The sequence below is a fragment of the Carcharhinus amblyrhynchos genome, chromosome 30 (assembly GCF_965287045.1).
Source record: "Carcharhinus amblyrhynchos chromosome 30, sCarAmb.v2.hapA, whole genome shotgun sequence".
NCBI classification, from domain to species: domain Eukaryota; kingdom Metazoa; phylum Chordata; class Chondrichthyes; order Carcharhiniformes; family Carcharhinidae; genus Carcharhinus; species Carcharhinus amblyrhynchos.
This window is the reverse complement of record NC_137353.1, coordinates 4,125,727-4,143,769: the sequence shown is the minus strand read 5'-3', so window position 1 is coordinate 4,143,769 and position 18,043 is coordinate 4,125,727. Positions and strand designations below refer to the sequence as shown.

The window sequence follows — 18,043 nt, the reverse complement described above, 5'->3', positions numbered from 1 at the left end:
GGAAAGGCTACAATTTAGTGAATCCTGCCATCGCGCACAGAGAGGACGGATCCCGTGTCAGATCCTCAGTCTGAATGTTTACAAGCAACAACGGAAACAAAAGCAGCAGCTCAAATAGTTTTAAATAAAAATACATTCCAACACCAAACACTTGAATATCTTTGGAAGTTTAAAACCTTAAATGTACCTCCCTGAACCAAAACACAATCTGTTCAGAACAGTATCCATTTGTTCAGGGATTTATTTTTCAGTGAATAAACTTTCTTTTGGAAAGAAACAGCAATGTTTCTCATATATGAACTTTTATCCACAATGTTTGTGTTTGACAGACTGCTAGATTTTAGTATTGATATCAATTTATTTTTTCCTTTCATTAATTCTAAACTCCACTGCACCTGTTCTGTGGCAATTTGGAAAAGAATTTGATTTGATTTATTATTGTCACATATATTAACATACAGTGAAAAGTATTGTTTCTTGCGTGTTATACAGACAAAGCATACCATTCATAGAGAAGGAAAGTAGACAGTGCAAAATGTAGTGTTACAGCCATAGCTAGGCTGTAGAGAAAGATCAACTTTAGTGTGAGGTAGGTCCTTTTAAAAATCTGATGGCAGCAGGGAAGAAGCTGTTCTTAAGTCGGTTGGTACACTACCTCAGACTTTTGTATCTTTTTCCCAGCAGAAGAAGGTGGAAGAGAGAATGTCCATGCTCCAACTCAGCTTTTCAGCATCTGGCGGTGCCACATCCCCTGACTAGGAACAATGTGTAGGGACATTGAAGGAGGTAAGGGAGTGGTGCTGAGTCACGATGCTGGTTTGGAGATCCAGTGCAGATACGATGGGCTGAATGGCCTTCTGCGCCACAACAATTCTGTGACTTTCAGATCATGGCTTTTCCATGTTTTTCCTGCCCGAGCAACCCCCCCCAGCCTCTCTTGAATCCACTGCCAATCCCATCGGATTTCTCCTGGCCTTCAATGATTGAGAGATGGTGAGTCTGTGTCCCAGTAACCTCGTGTGCAGCTGCCAGAGGAATCTCCTGCCCTGGGCCACCTTCCGGCTGCCATCTCCACTGAGGGATCGTTGCCAGTGGGTGCATTGATCATCTCATCCAATCTGAGACCCTATAACCCACAGAGTAACTCGGCTCCTACCCAACCTTCTGTTGGTGAAAAGAACTAAACAAACTAAGAGATAAAGCAAGAAGGGCCACCCCTTAAAGGGGGGGAGCACCTGAAATTTTAAAAAAATGTAAAGGAAGCTTAAAACATCAAACCAAAGGGTGATTAATGAGGTCAATGATACACTCCAGTCCCACAATGAGCATGGAGAACCTCAACGACGCCCACAGACACTGCATGTGTCCTCTCCAGGAACACTCAGCAGCAAATATAGCCGTGGTAAATGGGCGAGCAGTCAGGTTAGATGATATCCTCAAGCACTCATTGCCTGGACCTGTTTATAGTAAGTTTGGACAGGCCCAGGAGCAGGGGTTCACGAGGAGGTCCTCCTCCTTCCCCACACCCTCCGCACTGATGTGATTTGATCTGATTTATCATTCTCACATGTATTAGTATACAGTGAAAGTATTATTTCTCGCACACTATACAAAGCATACTGTTCATAGAGAAGGAAAGGAGAGAGTGCAGAATGCAGTGTTACAATCATAGCTAGGGTGTAGAAAAAGATCAACTTAGTGCAAGGTAGGTCCATTCAAAAATCTGATGGCAGCATTTTGAGTCCCGGTTTGGGTCATACACGTTGGCTAACATCAGGGGCATCTTGTATTATTTACCTGTGACAATGACGTATCGGCCATTTGACTCAAATGACATTGGCTACTACCACGGGTAAGGACTTATGGATGAGAATTGCTGCTGCTCCCCTCGTGCTTTGGTGTGAGAAGTGAGTGAAAGCATTTACGCCCCCGTCCCCCGCCATCCTCTACGGAGTCTAAAATAGTCCACTGGCCTGAGGTTGAGTCTCTTGGAGGAATGCAATTTGGGTGTCCAATTGTTGAAGATGTTGAAATATCGCGCTTACCGGGATGATTTAATCTTCTGGCATTCCAGCTAGTGAACTTGATCGCTCCGAGGTCAGACCGTATGTGCCTCCTAGCCAGCACCCCACATTTGTAATAGTAGCCTGGTATCCCTCCTCACTGGGGAGTCTCCCCCATATGCTGACATCGCAGAAGCCACATTAAGGCCCCATCCCACCCACCCTCCCCACCAGCTGCAGGGAACCAGCCACGATAGGAGAGGGTTGGCTTGTAAGAGGCCAAACCACACCCACAAACACCCCTCCCCACACGCGCCCTTCCAAACAGGTTGTCTGTGCCTTCAACACCTCATTGTGGCGCCTCCACAGCATTCTGCATGGGACATGATCTCCACCTCCAATCCCACTGCAGTCACAGGTACTATAACCTGAAACAGTCTGTAGAAATACCAAACACCTAACATTTAACCTAACAGTTGCAAAACCCATTACTCTTTCCTGGCCGACAATTTGATTTGGGTATAGCATGCAGGTTCATAAAAAAACAAATATCAGTTTATATCCTCCATGCAGTCACCCAACTCATAAGTCTGCCTCACAAATTTCATCACTGCCGGTGGATCCGTGAACTTGTGCTCAGTTCCATTGTTGAGAGTAATCCTCAAGCAGGCTGGAAAGCGAAGCCCAAACCTGACCCCAGGACTGTCATGCAGAAGACTGTCGTGACATCAGCAAGGGCCGTCCTTCTCCTTACCACCACCGGGGTAAAGTCTGGGAATATGAACAGCTTATTTTCTTGGTACCTCAGAGTGGTAACCTGTGCTGCTTGCTGCAGGATTCTATCTCACGCTGAGGTGTAATGTACTCACACAATAATGGGCTGAGGAGTTTCTCCTTGGTCTGGGCTTTGCCTGTAACACTGTCTGTGCAATCCAGAAGCGGCTCATCCTCAGGTTCCAGCACATTCTTCAATAGCCAGGCGACAAAGTCTGTGATATTTGGGCCTTCAATTCCCTCCGGAAGGCCTATCAGATGGATGTTATTTCGTCTTTGACATCCTTCTACCTCATCACATTTCTCCCATAGGGACTTAACCTCAGATGTCACTGATGTTTTCAAAGAGGTGTTTGAAATAAGATCCTGAGTGGTCTGGACATGTGGCCCAACTTTTTGCTCTGTCATTCAATGAAATCAGGGCTGAACTTCTGCATAAACCTCACGATCCTTTCTGTCCTCGTATCTCTCGATTTCCTTTCTGCCCAAAAATCTATCCACAAGTCTTCAATATATGCAATGACTGAGGATCTAGAGTCCTCTGGGGTAGAGAATTTCAAAAATTCTCCAAATGAAGAATATCCTCTTCATCTCAGTCCTAAATAGCTGATCCCTTAACCAGAGATTACAAACACACGTTTGTGTGTTCTATTCTACAATCGAGAATAGATTCTTCAGCCAGTTGCATCGAAAGGTAGAATCCAGGAACTAAACTGTGTGCAGTTCTTGATTACTTTAGGTCATGCTGACGAGATTCCTTCCTGCTGTTTAACATTGTTTAAAATTTGGCTAAGGTCAAGCATCAGATGAAGCCCAAGGTGAGATGAAATGTCTCATCTTGTCAGCTTAGAGCTTGTTTGTCTCACTTACGAGGACAATGAATTGGATTCAGTTGGATTTTTAATGTGGTTGTGTGACTTGATAGTCTACCCAAGGGTGTGAATGACTGGCCTATGACATTACAGCTTCCGTTACAGAACAGAAGTCAAGCCACCCTGATCAGCGCCTATGCCCCCACAATGAACAACCCGGATGAGATGAAAGACGTTCTACGAAGAACTAGACTCCCTACTATCAGCAGTGAGCAGTACCGACACGCTGATCTTGCTTGGTGATTTCAATGCAAGAGTAGGGTGTGACTCTGCAATCTGGCAGGGAGTCATTGGGAGGCATGGAGTGGGCAAGTGTAACAGTAATGGCCTACTCTTACTGAAGACCTGTGCAGCACACAACCTCCTCATCACCAACACAACCTTCTGTCTGCCTACCTGTGACAAGACCTCCTGAATGCACCCCCGCTGTAAGCATTGGCAACTTATCAACTATGTCATTGTCAGGAGAAAAGTCAGGCAGGATGTCAGGGTAACCAAGGCCATGTGTGGTGCTGACTGCTGGACAGATCACAGGCTTATTGTCTCCAAAATGAGGCTCCGCATCAGACCCAAGAGGCGACCACAAGGAAGCAAGGTTCTAAAAAGAATCAATGTGGCCAAGCTAAAGAACCCCAGCACAGCTTCAGCACTGGCCGAAGACTTAGAAATCAAGCTTGCTGACCTACACCTCGCAGGCAGCGCTGAGGACGACTGGGAATGCTTCAGGGATGCTATCCATACATCTGCACTGAAGACGCTCAGGCCCTCCACCTGCACACAGCATGATTGGTTTGATGAGAATGATGAGGAAATACATGCTCTACTTGTTGAAAAGCACTGTCTTCATTGGGCCTGTCAGAACGACCCATCTTCAGCTGCCAAGAAAAATGCTTTTACCAGTGCTCGCTGGACAGTCCAGAATAAACTGCGTAAAATGCAGGATGCCTGGCTGAGCTTCAAGGCAGATGAAAGACAGGGATATGCTGACAGAAACGACTTGAAACGGTTCTAAGAAGCCTCTATGGACCTCAATCTCTTGGGAGTTCCCCCCTCCTGAGTACAGATGGTATAACTCTCATTACAGAGAAGGCTCAGGTCCTGCAGGGATGGGCTGAACACTTTGAAGCCGTCCTCAACCGACCGTCATCTATTAACGATGAGGCAATAGACAGGATTCCCCAGGTTGATATCAACAGCACCAAGGATGACCCACTGGTAGTAGCCAAAATCACGAAAGCTATCAGCCAGCTATCCAGTGGCAAAGCCCCAGGGGCAGATGCCATACCCGCAGAGATCTATAAAGCTGCTGGTCCTGCACTTATCGAGAAGCTCACCGAGTTGTTCCAGTCCTTTTGGAAGCAAGGATCCATTCCTCAGGAACTTAAAGATGCTTCCATCGTACAACTCTATAAGAGGAAGGGCAATCGGCAAGTATGCAACAACCACTGAGGAATCTCGCTGCTGTCCATCACAGGAAAAATCCTCGCAAGAGTCCTGCTAAATCAGGTCACTCATCTGGAGCTGGGCCTGCTTCCAGAGTCACAGTGTGGCGTCCACAAAGGACGTGGGACTACTGACATGATTTTTCCTGCGCGCCAACAGTGTCAGGAGCAGAATCGCGAGTTCTACACAACCTTTGTTGACCTCGTGAAAGCCTTTGACACTGTAAGCCGACAAGGCCTGTGGAGGATCATGTCAAAGTTTGGCTGCCCGCCCCCCCAAATTCCATTCAGATGGTACGCCAGTTCCATGATGGCCAGAGTACTGGATGGCGGAGAATTCTGTGAGGCATTCCCAGTCACCAATGGCGTCAAACAGGGCTGTGTGCTCGCACCTACATTGTTCAGCATGATGTTTACTGCCATGCTGAATGATGCCTTCCAGGACAGTGTTGCTGGAATCAGCCTCAAGTACAGAGTGGATGGGAAGCTTTTTAACCTGAGGAGACTTCAAGCTATTATCAAAGTGAAAGAGACTGTTCTGAGAGATTTCCTCTTTGCTGATGGCTGCACACTGTCTGCTGGCTCAGAGCCACAGAAGCAAGTCAGTATGGACAAGTTTTCTACGGCTTGTGACAACTTTGGACTCACCATCAACATTAAAAAGATCAAAGTCATGCAGCAGCCTGCTCCTCATGCAGCGTACACAGAACCCATAATCACAATCAAAGGGCAGAAATTACAGGCAGTGGACTAGTTCACTTATCTTGGCAGCACCCTCTCCCGAGCAGTGACTATTAATGCAGAAGTTAACTGCAGAATAGCAAAGGTAAGTTCTGCTTTTGGTAGACTGTGCTCCACTGTATGGGAACGTCGAGGAATCAGCCCAGCAACAAAACTGAAGGTCTACAGCACCGTGGTACTCACTACCCTCCTGTATGCCTGTGAAACGTGGACTGTATCGAAGACATGCAAGACAGCTTAATCATTTCCACATGACTTGTCTTCGCAGAATGTCACGCATCAGATGGCAAGACAAAGTACTAGACATTGAAGTTCTCTCTAGAGCAAGTCTACTATCAGTCCACACACTGCTGATGAGAGCGCAGACCCAGTGGGCAGGTCATATCATCCGTGTGTCAGACGAGCGCAGGCCAAAGCGGCTCCTTTTTGGGGAACTCTCCGCTGGAAGGCACTTGCATGGAGGGCAGAAGAAACGTTTCAAAGACACACTCAAGGCCTCCCTGAAGTCGCTTGACATTGACACGACCACCTGGGAAACGCTGGCACAAAACCGCCCAACCTGGTGCTGCCTCATCCACAAAGGCTGTCAAGCTCATGAAGCAAGGTGTACTGTTGAAGCACAACTTAAGCGCGAATTGCGCACGTCTAGAGCCACCAGTGCAACAACTAGTGTCTACACAAGCCTGTCCAATATGTGCCAGGACATTCCATGCCTGAATTGGCCTGATCAGTCATCTTCGGACACACCGCAACCAGCCTCAAAATGACTAATGGTGTCAAGGTCCTCATCGCTGACGATGGACAAACAACAACATCTAATGTGTTTGTTGGAATTGGTTTGGATGTGCTCAATCCATTGAGCATTTTCTTTACAACTTTATGAATGGAGTAAAAAAAATGTAAAAATTTTTAAAATGCTGAGGTTAAGGCAAGGTGTAGGTTGGGGCATAGTGTTTGAAAATGGCAGCACTGGTTTCTAATCAGCATTGCACACCAACTGGCACCAATGTGTGCCCCTAAACTGATTATCAAGATTTTTTTTGGCACCAAAAACACACACAAGTTCCACCCCATTTTCAGCATTAGGAAGCTCCGTAGCACCTAAAACCACAGTGGGCACTGGAGAGCCTTGATTCTCCTCCAGTTTTTCTGGTTGGTGACACTGGGAATGGAAATTGTATTGTCAGATTTGAACCCAACAAACAGCAACCAAGTGCACTGAACCTGTTTATAAATTAGCCTTTAAAACAATCGTCCATTTCACACAAACACTGAGGAAGGGGAAGGCTGCAGAGAGAGAGTGAGTCCAGTGTTCAAAAAACAACAAACAGCACTTTGTTTAACACTGTATGAAACCACAGCATTAGCACGGGGAACATTGTGACTGGGAGATGAGATCACGGGCGGTGTTGAAACTGAAAATACACAAAAACAAGTTCCCTCCTGACTAAAGCTGAGAGTTAAACAAGCTTTCCCCCCGCGGATGGGGTCCGGGTTTCCCACCGCTATCGGGTGGGGAATTTCACGGGTGAGTGACTGGGTTTGAGACCGTGTCCCCCGCGGGCTCGGGGCTCGGGACTGGGACTGGGGGCGGGAGGAGCCCGCGGGACCTTCAGCTCCTCACGGTTAAAACCGGGAAGGGGGGGGGGGAGATCTGAATTCCAGTGGATGGTGTGGAGATGGATGGGGCAGCGACACATTAGAAAATCACAAATACACATTATTGTCGATGGAGTTTGCTGAAGACGGAAAGTAATTCTCACTGACCGTTTGTCTCTCTGTCAGTTTGTTGTCTCTCATTAACATCATTAATTCATCGATCCTTCTTAAACTAAGTGATTTTTAGTAAGAAGTCTCTCAACACCAGGTTAAAGTCTAACGGGTTTATTTGGTCTTGGACTGTTGGACTTTAACCTGGTGCTGTGAGTCTTATTACTTTGTCTGTCCCAGTCCAATGCCAGCATCTCCACAATGATTTTGGAATGTGACAGACGTTTGAAGCCAGGATCTTTCCTGGAATTTGTGAGCTCGATAAAGCTTTGCTCTCGGATCACTGAAAATTCAGCAATATGTGATTACCGTGCTTATAAATTTGAAAGATGACTAAAATCATTCCAGTGAGTTGAAATATTGGCATTTAACAACAGTTCTGGATTGTTCCTCTGCACGAGATAAAGTTTGAGCTGCTGGACAGTCATAGAAACTTGGTGAGATGGATCAAAAACTGGTTTAGTAATAGTATTCAAAGGGGAGTAGTAGAAAGCTGCTTGAATGACCAAAGGCCACTGTCCACTGATGTACCACAAGGTTCACTTTGTTATCTACATAAATGAAAATCTGGGGGGGAATGATCGGCAACTTTGCAGACAACACCAAGATTAGTAGGGTGCGTAACACTGTAGGAGATGATTGTAGGTTACAGGAAGATATAGATGGGTTGATCAGATGGACAGAGCAGCGGTAGATGGCACTTAATCCTGCTAAGTGTGAGGTGATGCACTTTTCAAGACAAGGGAGTATTTAATGGATGGCAGGATGCTGGGAAGCTTAGAGGAACAGAGGGATCTTGGGGTTATTCACAGATCCCTGAAGTCAGCAGAGCACCTGAATTGGATAATTAAAAAGGTATATGGGACACTTGCTTTCATCAGGCATGATATAGAGTATAAGAGCAAGGAGGTAATGTTGAACAGTGTGTTGATTAGGCCACAGCTGGAGTACAGTGTGCCATTCTGGTAACCTCACTGTAGGAAAGATGTGATAGCACTAGAGGGGATGCAGAGGAGATTCACCAGGATGTTGCCTGGGATGGAGCATTTGAGCTATTAAGGAGAGACTGGATTGACTTGGGTTGTTTTCCTTAGAGCAGAGAATGGCGAGGGGGGGACATGATTGAGGTAAGAATATGAGGGGTACAGATACGGTGAGTAGGGAGCAACTGCTCCCTTTGGTTGAGGGGGCATAGTTTTAGGGTAAGTGGAGGGGATTCAGAAGGGATTTGAGAAAAAACCTTTTCACTCAGAAGATAGTCGGAATCTGGGGTAGTAGAAGCCAGAAACCTGAAAACCTTTAAAAAATATTTGGATGAGCATTTGAAATATCATAATCAATCATATGGGACAAGTGCAGGGCCTTTTCTGCATTTTATGACTGTGTCTACTGGATTTCTGGGGGCCATTCATTATGTAATATTAGAGCAATTTTTTTACTAGATGTGCACTACCCACAGAAATACAATCAGATCAAGGTTCAAATTTTACGTCAGTTATTCAGGTAAGAAGTAAAACAATCTAAAATCAACTCCATACCATACAGAATCACAGGGAGTATTGGAACAGTGGCATCAAACTTTAAAGATCATGTTGAGGGCCTATAGACAAAATTATCCAGAGGATTGGGATAAAGGAATTCCATCTGTACTCATTAGTGGAAGGATGCACCGAACAAATCAACCAAATCAGTCCATTCGGATTGGTTTTTGGTCATTGGGTAAGACGACTACTTAAATTGATGAAGGAGAAATTGGTGAGTCAGCATTTTGAGACTACATTTTCAGTTAGATTACAAATAATTTTCCTTCTTTTACAAAAAAGTTGCCATAGGCCCAGATGACCATAGGCTGCTCTATTGAGTGATTTTAACCTGAGGATCACCACACCTCAGGCAAGGGGCAAGGTTGAGAAGGTGAAGCCTTCGTGAATATCCTCAGCCAGTCTGGTAATTAAACCCACACTGTTGGCGTTGTTGTGCATCGCTAACCAACTGAGCCAAACCGATCCCCTTTTTCAACACTAAACTGTAATCAAACCTGCATGGAAAGCAGGAGGTCACATCAGAGAAATCCTGGGATTGGTATCTGACAATTAGTGGGAAGGGGGTTTGGAGAGGTTCATTCAGGATGGGGAAAGTGCAGATGGGAATTGAAGGTACCACAGTTGTTGGGTACACTTCAGAAAGTCTGGGCAGTGATTTTTGTGGGTCGTGGGAACATTCCCGATTCTCTTGGTCCACAAGGAGTCCGAGCTCAGATTTTCTCATTGATACTTTGCTGCCGGCAGTGTAGGTATCCTCCTGACTGCTTCTTTATTACTTGGCAGCTTTATGACATCTTTGGGCTGAGACTTTGGGCTACCAGTACATTAAAATCTAATCTGCACCGAGTTGAGCGCCTTGGTCACCTTCAAATTTGGCAAAGGCAAGATAGTAACAGGCAGGTGCCGTGCAACCTCGGACTGTTAACTCACCTCAGCGTAATTTTAACCATTACTGTGTACGCTGAGTGGGGCTGGGGTTAAAATGGGGGCCTGTGTGTTATTTGCTAACATAATAAGTTCCCGGACACGCGTCCTTTGTTTGAACAGAGGGGAGTATGGTAGGATGAGAGAAGAATTGGCTAATGTGGACTGGGGGAGCGCATTGGAGGGAGGGTCTGCTGAGGAGCAGTGGCGGATCTTTAAGGAGATCTTTCTTGGTGCTCAGCAGAAATTTATTCCGATGGTCAAAAAGGACAGTAGGAGGAGAGGTAATAAGCCGTGGATAACAAAGGAGGTGAAGGAAAATGTTAAACTAAAAGTGGAGGTGTTTAGAGTAGCTAAGAGCAGTGGGCGAGAAGAGGATTGGGAGAGGTTTAAATGTCAACAAAGATTGACAAAGAAGTTGATAAAGAAGGGCAGGAGAAACTATGAAGCTGAGCTAGCGCTTAATGTAAAAAGGGATAGCAAGAGTTTTTATAAATATATAAAAAGGAAGAGGCTGGCTAGGGTGAACGTTGGACCCTTAGAGGATGAGAAGGGGGACTTAGTGGTAGGGGATGGGGATATGGCTGAGGTCTTGAATAACTTTTTTGTTTTGGTCTTCACGGAGGAGGACGTGAATAATTTGCCGGGTGTTAGAGATGGAAAGGTGGTAGGACTGGAGGGTCTCGATGACATTACTGTTACTAGAGAGGCGGTGCTCGACAGACTGGAGGGGCTGAATGTTGGCAAGTCCCCAGGACTGGATGGAATGCATCCGAGGGTTCTGAAAGAAATGGCAGAGGTGATAGTGGATGCCTTGGTGGTTATTTTCCAGACGTCGCTGGATTCCGGGGAAGAGCCGGAAGATTGGAAAACGGCTAATGTTACGCCGTTGTTTAAGAAGGGTGCCAGGCAAAAGGCAGGGAATTATAGGCCGGTTAGTCTAACGTCTGTTGTAGGTAAAATGTTAGAATCCATCATCAAGGAGGAAATAGCGAGGCATCTTGAGGGGAATTGCTTGATAGAGCAGACGCAGCACGGTTTCGTTAAAGGGAAGTCGTGTCTGACAAATTTACTGGAGTTCTATGAGGATGTGTCTAGGGCGGTGGATAGAGGAGAGTCGGTGGATGTGGTCTTTCTTGATTTTCAGAAGGCGTTTGACAAGGTACCTCACAAGAGGTTATTGCAGAAGGTCAGGGGACATGGAATTGGGGGTAGGGTGTTAGCGTGGATAGAGGATTGGTTGTCAAATACGAGGCAGAGAGTGGGGGTCAATGGGTGCTATTCGGATTGGCGGATGGTGACTAGTGGAGTGCCCCAGGGGTCGGTGCTGGGGCCTCAGCTATTTACCATTTATATAGATGATCTGGAGGAGGGAACCGAGTGTATGGTGTCGAAATTTGCTGATGACACCAAGATTGGTGGAAAGGCAAATTGTGCGGAGGGTGTGGAGAGTCTGCAGAAGGATCTAGATAGGCTGGGCGAATGGGCCAGGAACTGGCGAATGGAATTTAATGTTGGCAAGTGCGAGGTGGTCCACTTTGGTAGGAATAATGGTAGGAAGGATTATTACTTACGTGGAGAAAAACTGCAGCAGGCGACGGTGCAGAGGGACCTCGGGGTCCTTGTGCATGAGTCGCAAAAACCCAGCTTGCAGGTGCAGCAGGTGGTCAGGAAGGCGAATGGGATGCTGGCCTTCATAGCGAGGGGGACTAAATATAAAAGTAGGGAGGTCTTGCTGCAGCTGTATAGGGCATTGGTGAGGCTGCAGCTGGAGTACTGTGTGCAGTTTTGGGTGCCGTACTTACGCAAGGATATTTTGGCCTTGGAGGGAGTGCAGAGGAGGTTTACTAGGCTGATACCGGAGTTGAGGGGGTTGAGCTATGAGGAGAGGCTGAATAAACTAGGCTTGTACTCGTTAGAGTTTAGAAGAATGAGGGGAGATCTCATTGAGACATATAAGATGATGAATGGGATGGATAGGATAGAGGTGGAGAGACTCTTCCCGCTCAGAAAGGACAGTAGGACAAGGGGGCACAGCCTCAAGATAAAGGGGGGCGGTTTAGAATGGAGTTGAGGAAGAATTTCTTCACTCAAAGGGTGGTGAATCTCTGGAATTCTCTGCCAGTTGAAGTGGTGGAGGCTGCCTCGCTAAATATTTTTAAGACGCAGGTTGATGGGTTTTTGATAAGAGAGGGGATTAAGGGTTATGGGGAGAGGGCAGAAATGTGGAACTGAGCCACGACAGATCAGCTATGATCTTATTGAATGGCGGGGCAGGCTCGAGGGGAGAGATGGCCTACTCCTGCTCCTATTTCTTATGTTCTTATGTTCTTATAATCTTCATGTTAATAAACAGTGGAACAAAAATTAAATAAATCTAGTTAACAGCACTTATTCTTTTTTTTTATTGACAGATAATAGGCATGGAGAGGCTGAAATGGTAAATAAACATTTTAATATACATAATCAAGCATATAAAATCAGAATATCTGCAAACCTTAAAGCTCAAAACATTGAAGAATCATATTCCAATATCATTTTAAAGTTAGCATTATATTAGTATTTTCTCCTGGAAAACTGTCCAAGATCTCGATTTCTGCTCTGTTTGTTTTGGTAACTTGCTTGGGGCTCCCTGGCTGCATGCACAGCGCTGGTGTGCTGCTGCTCCCTAAACTGTGGAAATCTCTCTTGGCCAGTGTCAGAATTTCATGGCTTCTTTGCTTGCTCGTTTTTCCCTTGCCCAAAGATGGGTTTCACAAGTACGTTCAACCGGGAACCGGTGTCTGCGGTCGGGGTCTCGCTCGAACCTATGGATGTTACTATTCAAAGATCCTTGCATCTCTTAGGCCCCTTAGTCTACATTCTCCCAAGCTAAGGCCAGCTCTATGGATTGTTTTTAAATCTAGATTTGGCTCCATCAAAAGTCTCCTGTGGGTTGCTAGATCATCTATGCCGTACACCTAAATGGTCTGTCAGCATTTCTGGTAATGCTGTGCCATATTTGCAATGTTCTGCCAGTTTTCTTAGTCACATCAGGAATTCCATCACTGATTCCCCTGCAAATCTAGCAGTTGTATTGAACCTGTACCATTGCAAGATTGAGGAAGGTTTAGGATTTAATGACTTGCCACCATTTCTACTAACTCTCCAAAGGTCCTGGATTCTGGTGTTTCCAAATACGTCAGAGTTTTTATAATACTGAATGTTGCAGCCCCACACGCAGTCAACAGAATGATCTTTTGCAAAGTAGCTCCTTTTATTTTGTTTGCTCAAAAGAAATACCTCATTTTCTCAGCATATTGTGGCCAGTCCACAATACTCACATCGTATGGTTCCAACGTCCCAAAAATATGTCATTGCAAAACTGAACAACACAGGCTTACCAAGATTTGATGAGCAGGGTTACCAAAACGTTCCTCTTACCTCATTGCCAATACAATAATTCCAGGAGTCGGCTGTAAAGGAACCATGCTTTTATTGCACAGAATGAAAATAAACATTAACTGCAAGCCTGTGGTGAACTCACAGGTTCCAATTAGGATTAAAAGGTTAATGGGCCCTCTCAGAGTCTTGCTTTATACAGTGCCTGGTATATGAGCTCCACCTGGTTGGCTCATTACCAATCCCCAGGGTGCTCATATTCAACAAGCCCAACTTGGAGGTCAATTAGTGATTCCCCATGCAGATCATGGGGGCCATTACAGTTATGGAGAAGAACAGTTTGAAATTGTTTCTGCTTTCCAAATTAAGAGGACTTGACTGTGCTGATGGAATGATGGTAAACTTTGAAGTGCTGAAATCAAAATTGGCCATAAATAGTCAAGATAAACACTTGTCATGAACACTTCAGATTATGAGGAATGAAGTTAAGGGATTACCAGCTCTGGATATACAGGGAAAAGAGGATGAGTCAGGTGACATGGTTGCACAGTGGCTAGCACTGCTACATCACAGCACCAGGAATCGGGTTCAATTCCCAGCTTGGTTCACGGTCTGTGTGGAGTCTGTATGTTCTCTCTGTGTGGGTTTCCTCCAGTTTCCTTCCACAGTACAGAAGACGTGCTGGTTAAGCACATTGACCATACAAAATTCTCCCTCATTGTACCCAAACAGGCGCCGGAGTGTGGTGACTAGTGTCAGAGAGATTGATCTCCCAGCTGGAAACATCAGCATTCTGAAGGTTACGTGTGGTTTTTCTAAACTAACAATAATAATTGATACAGAGCATTGAACAAATATCCTGTTTCATTCAGTGTTACGTTCAGAAGGTTAAACTTAGACAAGTGATCCATTAATTTCAAAATGTGACTTTGCACATTTGCAAGTTTAATAACATGTTTGCATGTTAGGGACAACCTTCCGGCCAGACTTTCCTTGAATTAGAGCTCCTCCAGTGAGAAAACAGAAAAGTCAAACAAGACCCAAACAACAGGATCCTCTGAGCAAATTGTGACAGCAGATGCAGCACATTTTAGTAAGTACAACACATTTTATTGTATCATATTTTCCTCAGGCTCTCCCCTTGCTCTTTTCTCCCACAGTGATGCAGATTGGGTTACAGTTCCTCTGGTGTCTGTATCTTGCACAAATATCCATTTTTTACCTGCAAGTTGTTAATTGGTGGAGGGGCAGTGATAACATAACAGGGAAGCCAGATGTGGATCAGATTGGTTGAGATAAGAAATGGTAAAGGTAGAGATCCTGTGGGAGTCAGACCCCAAACAGTTGATGCTATGACCATACGTACGAATTAGGAGCAGGAGTAGGCCACTCGGCCCTTCACTCCTGCTCAGCCATTCAATAAGATCATGGCTGATCTGATTGTAACCTCAACCTCACATTCCTGCTTATCCTCAATAAATTTTCACCCCCTTATCGAGGATCTGACTAGCTGTGTCTTAAAAATATACGAAGGGTGCAATCTTCCAAAAAATTCTAAAAGCAGAATTTTCTCCAAAAAATTCATAGTCAATCAGGTGGGAAAATGGCAGGTTTTCTCACCATTTTTTTCAACAAGGTAAGTATTGGGAGTTTATGGCACTCTGTGTATAACAGGTCTGTCATGCAATTCTTGCCAGTAGGGGTGTGGAGCCTCAGCTCACCTGTGAAGCCAGCTGTTGAGCTCTAGGGGTGCCATTGCAGGCCCCAATCTCCCAGTATACAGTGTACTGAGGGACCTCCGGTCCCCCCGCAACCCATCATCACCACAGATATCTGCAGAGTTCTACCACCTCCCGCTCCCTATCGCTTCTCCAGCTGATGAAACCACACACCCAGCAGAGTTCCCCCCTTCCTTCCCCTCCCCAGGCCCTGCTCCTTGGCACTGCCAGGGTGGGCAATGCCAGGATACAAGCCTGCTCCCCAACCACCCAGGAATCTCAATAGCTCTGCTCCCACCAGTGAGGCCATCACGTCTGGCCCCGTTGATGAAAATCACAGATGGTCTCCACCAATGAGCACCTCAGTAAGCGAGGGAGGTCAACATTAGTGAGCCCGGACAATAGAGATCATACTCGTTAATCAAATCATTGTGACTGAAATCGGGTGCGAGGCTGATTTTGCCGGCAAAACCGTGCTGGTAAGATCGCAAAAGATAAGAAACTGTGCGCGAACCCAATTTTTCACCTCCTGCCCTATTTTACCAGCTTACAACACCAATCAACTGGCATGGTGAGCCGGTAAGATCGCACCCCAAGTGTCATAGAAGTCTGAAAGTAGGTTTTCCAGTGAGCTACCCTGTGTAATCTTCCTACACTCTGTCAATTTTTTTTAGCAGCCGGGAGATTCACGCTGGTAGGGGTGGGGAGGTGGCAGAGCCTTTGGTCACCAGGGAAGCTGGCTGAAGACTGCTCAGGATGCAGTATCGCAGGCATCCCACTCACTCAGTGCACTGGGAGATATCCTGCCAATCCTCCCCCACAGACATTGACTCCAACCTCCCCCCCCCCCCCCATCACCGACAGTGTAACCCCTCATGGCAACACTGGTCTCAGACATCGGGGCCCTCCCAATGAGTCCTCTGTCGCAATTCTGTCTGCAGCGTCCCCGCATGTACCCCCTTTGCCAATTATCCACCTTTCACACCCCACCTTTACCAATCACACCACCGCTTGCATACCCAATCCCTTGCAGAGCTCCCTCATTGCCTTCCTCCAAAGTGCTCTCCTCTTATGCAAAGCTCCCCCCTTCCCTCACCCTCGGTTATCCCACCCCCACTCAGGCCCACCTTCTTGGCACAGCTGGCACAGTTATGATGCACAGTGGGCAGTGCCAGTGTGCCTGGTGAGTAGTTCCAGGCTAACAATGCCTGATGGGCATTGCCCAACCATGCCTCCGAGCACCCAGGTGCTTCAATGATGTGGCAATGGCACCTGTCCCTGTTGGTGAGACCATGAGTGATTCAATGAGGCAGGAAATGTCCAGGAGGCCAGATTTGCTGGTTTTTAAAACTTTCCCAATCGTCTTGTTTGCCACTACTCTTTGCCACATGGTGGGGGCGATCTTACCATTGTGCCCTGCCGGCCAGTGAGCAAGGCGAGACGGTAAGATTGTGCGAGAACCAGAAAATCGATTTCTCGCCTCTCGCGACTTTAACGGTACTGGATATTTGGCAAGGTCAACCTTGAACCCATTTCCAGTGTGAGGATGAATAAATGACTTAAATATATTTAAAGTGTATTTTACATGGATTTAATGAGCCCAGGATGCTAACGTCCAGGCTCACTTGCCTCTGTGGTCTCCAACATGAATCCAGCAACATCGACCAATCAAGAACGCCTTGCCAGTAGATCCGGAGGCTATTGAGGATCTGCCCTGCCCCCCCACCCTCCCCAGGAGGCCTGGGACAAGAGGGACTGCCCCTTGTCATGCCAGCCTCACACCCTGGCATGGGGAGGGAGAGGGGACACACTGTCACTTTGCAATAAAATCAGTGGGTGAGGGAGGGGGATGATCAAGGCTGGCATTGGAGGGGGGGTTGAGTGACCAATCACGGAGGGGGGGGATGGTCAACGGCCGATCAGGACAAGGAAAGAGAAGGAGAGGGCAACCAGTCTGGGCAGGTGGTAGGAGTTGCAATCGGCTGCAGATTCCCACAGAGCTGGGGAATGGCTATGTTTGTGAGGCATGTGCTTTATGGGAGCTATGGAGGCAGGCAGAGAGCAGCAGAGGCTGCGTGATGGGTCTCCACTGCTAGAGACCTGTGCATGTGCAATGATGCCCTCTGCTGCTCTCAGCCAACATTCAGGTGACTTGTACCTCACTCCCCTCTTCCGACAGCGACAAATCATTTCTGCTGATTTTTTTCATGCACGGAGTGCATATGATAGCAGCTTTGAACTTGCCCAAAAACCAGATCTGAACCTCTCCCATTTTCCCGCCCGTCCTGGACTTAGAATTTTTTGTTAAGATCAACCCCAGTAAGTTTTCTCTTTCAGTTTAATACAGCCCCACTTTTCCAAGTACTGATCCCAGTACCCCATGAATCAAAACCCACTTCTTCCATACTAGACTTTGAGCCATTTATTCATCTCTCTAATTTTACTTACCCTGTGCCAATTTGCAAGAGATTATAACCTTGGAGGATCAGTTGTTTAATTTTGTGCCGAGCTCCTCAAACTCTCCATCCAGAGAGATGGTGTCACGTTTCTTGAGTGTTGTTGCAGCCGCAGTCATCCAGACAAGCGGAGAGGATTCTATCACACTCCTGACTTTTGCCTTGTTTTGCCTCGCTTGGGCGAGGCTCATAAAATCCCACCCGAGGCCAACAGAGAATACCATTCTGCGAGCCTCACCCACCCCGAGTCCGGGACAGGCAAGGTGGTAAAATTCCAGTGTTGCCTGCCGCACAGTCTGTTTTAACCCTTATACGGTGGACAAATAACTATGAATAGACGTCTTAGTGGTACAACCAATATTTATTTAAACCCACACAATCAATAATCACCCACCCACTTAACAATAAGTTAACTTAC

The 18,043-nt window shown here is 46.4% G+C and overlaps 1 protein-coding gene across 1 annotated transcript in view; it reads left to right on the top strand.

Annotated features, from left to right (window-relative positions):
• LOC145360257 (tumor necrosis factor receptor superfamily member 5-like) overlaps nt 1–14,544 on the top strand; it is a 71,318-nt gene extending 56,774 nt beyond the window's left edge. Inside the window, exon 10 of the mRNA XM_080215342.1 lies at nt 14,420–14,544. Coding sequence (XP_080071468.1) covers nt 14,420–14,467 — 48 coding nt within the window. The 3' untranslated portion in view covers nt 14,468–14,544. The remainder of the gene's footprint in view (nt 1–14,419) is intronic.
• The last annotated feature ends 3,499 nt before the right edge of the window (nt 14,545–18,043 follow it).